The 6,889-nt window shown below is 25.5% G+C and overlaps 1 protein-coding gene across 1 annotated transcript in view; it reads left to right on the top strand.

Moving 5' to 3' along the window:
• The window catches only part of LOC117174736 (transcription elongation factor S-II), a 17,037-nt gene continuing 10,148 nt past the window's right edge, over window positions 1-6,889 (top strand). The window contains exons 1-2 of the mRNA XM_033364068.1: window positions 1-404; window positions 1,191-1,371. Coding sequence (XP_033219959.1) covers window positions 336-404; window positions 1,191-1,371 — 250 coding nt within the window. The 5' untranslated portion in view covers window positions 1-335. The remainder of the gene's footprint in view (window positions 405-1,190; window positions 1,372-6,889) is intronic.

The raw sequence follows: 6,889 nt of genomic DNA on the forward strand, positions 1-6,889 counted from the left end.
TAAGTGTGAAGTCAATGAGCGATTCGGGTTTTTTCAGTTTGTTGGCCTTTGGTACAGTTTGGTGAAGCGACGCGTCGGCTATAGTTAAGTACAGTTCTTCCGAATAGTTGTTTGCATTCTGTTGTTGGCCGGCCCGGTTTGGTTCTTGACTACAAAGTGCTGTGCTACGAAGTATAAACGAGCCGTGTGGTGTGTACTGTGTGGTGGATCCGGTGTATCCAATTTTCACGCTGGTTCCGCCAGAAAGGTCGCCGAATTCATCGCGAGCAGTCGCGAGTGACGTGCGTTACATACAAAATACCACATTTATCTGAAAAAACTGCTACATATCCACCATGAGTGCTGAAGAAGAGGTTCTGCGAATCCAGAAAAAACTGACTAAAATGTCCAACGGCGACGGATCGGTAAGTGAATAAAAATATTGCAGTTTTTTTAATAGGGACGCGCGAACCGATACGCCCTCGTGTTTTTGATGCGGCAATTTAAACCGCGTTGAAGGAAAGTTGATTTCGTATATGTAAACAAATATTCGTGTTTACTTCAGCATTTTTCGATTTTCTCATTAGGTTTTCGCTCAGGAAAGTATTATACAAGTGTTTTTCTCAAACCTTTTAATAATATAACCGAAGTCAAATATTAAAAGCCTTTGCAGGATTGTATGTTTTGTAGAAAATCGATGATTTTCAAAGAGACACGAATACTGTATAACAAAGTTTAGGCAATGGAAGTAAAATAATTTTAAGTGGGACATTTTTAAATGTAAAATTGCAGCTGGTTATTTTCGAATTTATCTTTAAAATATCGACTGAACTTTGTCTTTTCGAAAAATACTGTAGCTAAATTAAGACCAATTTTTTAGTTTATTTACACGGAATGAATTTTTCGTTATGGATTCTAAAATCTAATAATTTTTGTTTAAAATTTTGAGGTTATAGAACGTCACAACTCAGAGTTTACAATCTGAATTTTAATCAGTCGATTTAAATGTAATTTTTTACTTCGCGACAAGGATTTTTTTTCGTATTAGAATTGAAAAATTTATTCTTGTAATCCACTGTGAAAGTATTTCACGGCATTGTAAAGTTACTGTTTATTTATTAATTTAAATCAATTTTTTAAATATTGTGATTATGATAATAATAATTTAAGTAGTTATTTAAATAAATTCACACCTAGTTGTGAAATTTCAGGGCCAAGAACAAGCATTGGACTTGCTCAAAACTTTACAAAAGTTGCCGGTAAATTTGGATCTTTTGACGAAAACTAGAATCGGAATGACGGTCAACACTTTCCGAAAATCGAGCCAGGACGAGGAAGTAATTTCGTTATCAAAGGTTCTCATCAAGAACTGGAAAAAGTTCTTGTCCACAGGTAATAAATTAATTTAACTAAAAATAAACTAATTTTAAAACTGTTTTCTATTTTAAAATAACTTCAAAACAATATACTCATATTTATTATCTATTAACTGATTTATTTATTAATAAATTTATTATTATTAATGAATTATTATATTAAAATTCAGGCATTGTTTCTTTCTAAAATTTGAAAATTTTTAATTAAGAGAAAAACCAATTGCTTCATATTTATAAACGTTTGACTGTTCATTTAAAATTAGTAATTGGAAAACAAATATTTAAAACTAAAAAAAAAAACTTTGAACGTTACAATTTTAATTGTTCGATTTGAAAAGTTTTTATTTGTAAGTAAAATTGTTGAATTTTGATGTATAAATAAATTCGAGTAAGCTGCAAAAATATTCAGAAGTTCTGAAAAAATGGTCTAATTTTATACAAAAGGTAGATTTTTGCAGATTTCTAACAAAAAATGTAGATGCTTTTTAAGAATTGTTCCTTTGGAAAATTGAAAACTATTTGTTGAAAAAATAAATTTAAGAGATTGTCAAAAATGAATCTGGAAGATTTTAAGGAAATATTTTTTTATTTGGAACATGTAGATTAGTCAGGTTTTCGAAATAAATAAAGCTACTTTTTTGTTTATGACCGGGAATTTTTTTATTTGATTAAAACGGCCACCCTGTAAAAGTTAATTTATTTGTTAAAGAAACTACATTTTTGTTTAAATTTTATATTTTTTGTTGGAACTATTTGATTGAAAATTCGTTTTTTTTCTTTTGGGTTCAAGATTTAACTTTTTTGTTGAAAATTCATATTTTCGCTTCGGTTTGAAAATTTATTTCTTATTTTTAAAAATGTTTGAATTCAACTTTTTTTATTTTAAATAAAAATCTTTTTGTAGAAATATAAACTATTAATTTTTTTTTCAATTTCATTTTTATTGATTGAAAATCAAACTACCTATTTGAAAGTAGAACTACCTTTTTAAATATTTACGTATTTTTGTGGAATTTGGGTTTTATTGTTGTTGAAAATTAATTTTTTAACTTGCAATTTAACTATTTAATTTTTGTTGCAAATTAATTTTTTTTTAGTTAAAAATTCAGCTACTTGGTTGAAAAATCGTTTTTTTGTTTGTTAAAAATTCAATGATTTGGTTGAAGTTGAACAGGTTTCAAATTTTTTTGTAGGTAATTTCTTTGTAATTAAAATTCATATATTTTCTTGAAATTTATCTGGATCCAAATTTTACTGTTTTGCAGAAAATTGGCCTTTTTAGCTTGAAAATTTCACAGTTTGAAAACTCTACTGTTTTTTTTTAACATTTGTCTTTCTGGATAGAAAATTCGTTCTTTTGAATTTAAATTTCGAGTTTTTTGTAGAAAATGATGTCTTTTGGTTAGCATTCAATTATTTTGTTGAAGTCATCTTTTGGTTGAAAATTTAACTTTTTGGTTTAGGATTCGACTATTTTGTGAAAAATTGGTCTTTGTTGCATTGATCTATTTTTTATTTAAAATGGGAATGTTTTCTTGGTTGAATATTAAACTATTTAGAAAATTTTTTTAAACTGAAAATTGTACCATTCCATTTTTGGTTAAAAATTTGTTTTATTTGCTGGAAAATTCAATAATTTGGCTGAACATTTTTTTCTTTTTTGACGGAAAAATCTTTCTTATTTGCAAATTTATCCTTTTAGTTTGTAGATGCAGTTTTTTTTAACATTCGTCTTTCCAGATAGAAAATTCTTCCGTTTGGATTGAAAATTCGTCTATTTTCGTTAATAAATTTTTTTGAAAATTCAAAAATTTGTTTCCAATTTAAATTTATTGTTTAAACTTTAACCATCGTCATTTAATGCAACCATACAACGGATTCGAGAACGGATTTATTGGTAAATTTATCTTTCCGAATTTAAAAGTTAATTTTTTTCGAAAATATTTAACTTTTTAGGTTGAAAAGTCATCTGTTTTGTAGATAATTCATCTTCTTGGGTCGAAAATTCATCCTATTGATAGAAATTAAACTTTAATTTTTGGGATTGAAAAAAATATATTTTTGTTGTTGAAAAATTAAGTTTTTTATTGCAAAAATGGTCTGTTTGGTGAAAATTTTAACTTTTTTGTTAAGAATTCATATTTTTGGATTTAAGAATCAACGGTTTTATATAAATTTCAATTATTTGTTTTCTTTTTTGACTGTTTTTTTATTTAAAAATTAAAATCTTGTTTGGTTGAAATATCAACTTACATTTTTCGTTGAGAATTTATGCGTTTTTATTAAAAATTCAACTACTTGGTTGAAAATCTAACTACTTTATTAAAAATTGATTTTTTTTTCATTTAAGATTCATCATTTTAGTTAAAAATGTAATTCTTTAGTTAAAAATGGAACAATTTTATTAAATAGTCATCCTTTTTGGATGGGAATATAACTGTTTTGTTGAAAAATATTTTGTTTGTTTGTTAAAAATCAAACTTTTTGTTGAGAATTCATATTTTCGGGTTGAAAAGTCATCTGTTTTGTAGATAATTCATCTTCTTGGGTCGAAAAATCATCCTATTGATCGAAATTAAACATTTTCACTTTTGGGATTGAAAAAAATATATTTTTGTTGAAAAATTAAGTTTTTTATTGCCAAAATGGTTTGTTTGGTGAAAATTTTAACTTTTTTGTTAAGAATTTATATTTTTGGGTTTAAAAATCAACGGTTTTATATAAATTTCAACGATTTGTTTTCTATTTTGACCGTTTTTTTTATTTAAAAATTAAAATCTTGTTTGGTTGAAATATCAACTTACATTTTTCGTTGAGAATTTATGCGTTTTTATTAAAAATTCAACTACTTGGTTGAAAATCTAACTACTTTATTAAAAATTGTTTTTTTTTTCATTGAAGATTCATAATTTTAGTTAAAAATTTAATTCTTTAGTTAAAAATTCAACAACTTTATTAAATAGTCATCCTTTTTTGATGGGAATATAACTGTTTTGTTAAAAAATATTTTGTTTGTTTGTTAAAAATTAAACTTTTTGTTGAGAATTCATACTTTCGGGTTGACAAGTCATCTGTTTTGTAGATAATTCAACAATTTTTTTTCTTTATTGATTTAAAGTTCTACAATTTGATTACAAAATTATTTTTGGGCAGGAATTTCATATTTTTTATTATCAAATGCAACTGCTTGGTTGAAAATGAATCTATTTTGGCCGATGATTCAACATTTTTTTATTTAAAGTTAAAAATTTATCTAATTTTTTATTGATTTTTTTTTGGTTGAGGATTCAACTACTTGATAAAAGCTCAACTAATTTGTTAAAAATTCATGTTTTTAGTGAAAACATGATTTTTTTGGGGTGAAAAATAAAATATTTTGGGAGAAAGTGCAATTATTTGGTGAAAATTCAAAATTTTGATTGTAAATTAATTCATTTGATGAAAATTGAAATCTTTTGTAGAAAATGTGTCCTTTTGTCGTCAAGATTCGTCTTTGTAGGTTGAATATTTAACAATTTGGTTAAAAATTAAACTTTTCTTGTTAAAAATTTGTCTCTTGGTAAATTTGGTCAAAAAACCCAACAAAAAAGAAATTTCAAACCGAGAAAAATATTTTTTTACCAATAAAGAGAGACTCTTCAACTAAAAAATTCCAATCTTAAAAATAGACTTTTCCATTAAAAAGATCAAAATTCAATCAAAGAGATGAATTTTCAACTAAAAATAGAAATCTTCAACAAAAAAAATAAGTTTTCTTAATAAACTGATTCCACCAAATATTTCAAACAAAATAGTGGAATATGCAAGAAAAGAAGAATAAGTTTTAAGCAGAAAGTGTCATTTTCATTTAAAAAAATCAAATTTATACTAAAACAGATAATTTTTTAAATAAAAAAGATACATTTTGAAAAAAATGATTGAATTTTCTGTTTCAAAAGATTCCATTTCACTTTTCACGGTCAAAATATGAATTTTTAAACAAGAAATAATTTTCTACGAAACAGATTAAATTTTCAATCCAAAAAGACAATGAAAAAGGATGAAATTTTCACAAAATAGTTGAATTATCTAGCAAATAGTTGCATTTTTATTCATGCAAGATGAAATTTGTACTAAAACGGAGGAATTTTTTGATAAAAAAGGACAAATTTTCTTTTTAAAGTAGAATTTTCAATCAAAGAGTTGCATTTTTACCCAAGGAGGATACAATTTCTCTTAAAGCAGATGAATTTTTAATATAATTAAAAATTTGTTTTTTAAATATATTGGAAATTTCGTCCCGAATGGATTTCATTTGTTTTGTTAACCCCAAGGCATTAAATTTTAACAAAAAGTAAATTTTCTACGAAATAGTTCAATTTTCAACCAAAAAGTATGACTTCAACAAAATTGTTAAATTTTCAACCAAGCAGTTGCATTTTTATCCAAGAAAGATGTCATTTCTGCTAAAGCAGGTGAATTTTAAAATATAAAAAAAAAACAGATGAATAAAAAAAATCTTACAAAAATAGTTCAGTTTTCATCTAAAGAAGATTCCAGTTCACTTTCGAACACCAAAATAAGGGAGTGAAATTTTCATCAAAAAAGATTTCAATTGACTTTTCACCACATTTTTGGTTGAATTGAAATTGATATTTTTCAGTTGAAGATTCGTCGTTTTTTGGTAGATAATTAATCAATTTTTATAGAAAAATAATCTTTTCAGTGGAAAATTGATCTTTTTTTCTATTTGCAAAATCAAATATTTTGGTAAAAAGTGCAATTATTTGTCGAAAATTCCAATTTTGGATTAAAAATTAAATATTTTGATAAAAATTCAAATGTTTTGAAGAAAATTTGTCCTTTTGCCTTGAAGGTTCGTCTTTGGCGGTTGAATATGCAACAAATGGTCTTTTGGTACAACTATTTGGTTAGAAATTCAACTTTTTTGTTAAAAATTCTATCTTTAAATAACTATTTTTCACTATTTGTGAAGAATCCCTGAAAATAAATCCAAGAATTTAACGACAATATTTTGAAATTCTTAAAGTTCCTCTTTTTTATTTTTGTCCAAAGGGAAAGCGAATTTTTTTATTTTATTTTTTGGGGAGAAAAAATAATTTTTTCAGATTGCAAAAGGAACATTTTATTGTGGTTATCCAAATTTTGTCGTTGGATTCTTGGTTTTATTTTCAGGAATTCTTCACAACTTGATTATTGGACGTTAAGGGCATGTGACACAGCTAAATACCTATATTACCGACCACCGTTTTTCAGTTCACTGAATGTTTTTTTGAACCTAAGAACTTTTTTTTGTAAATAAAATATCGAGCTGAAACTTTGGGAAATGTATTTGAGTAAAATAAAGTACGTTTAGGTACTGCATTTTAGTCGGTAATATAGGTATTTAGCTGTGTCACATGCCCTTAAAATCAAATTTAAATCTTATTTACGGGCATGTGACACAGCTAAATACCTATATTACCGACCACAGTTTTTCAGTTCACTGAATATTTTTTTGAACCTAAGATCTTTTTTTGTAAATAAAATATCGA

Source organism: Belonocnema kinseyi, chromosome 6, assembly GCF_010883055.1.
Source record: "Belonocnema kinseyi isolate 2016_QV_RU_SX_M_011 chromosome 6, B_treatae_v1, whole genome shotgun sequence".
Classification (NCBI taxonomy): domain Eukaryota; kingdom Metazoa; phylum Arthropoda; class Insecta; order Hymenoptera; family Cynipidae; genus Belonocnema; species Belonocnema kinseyi.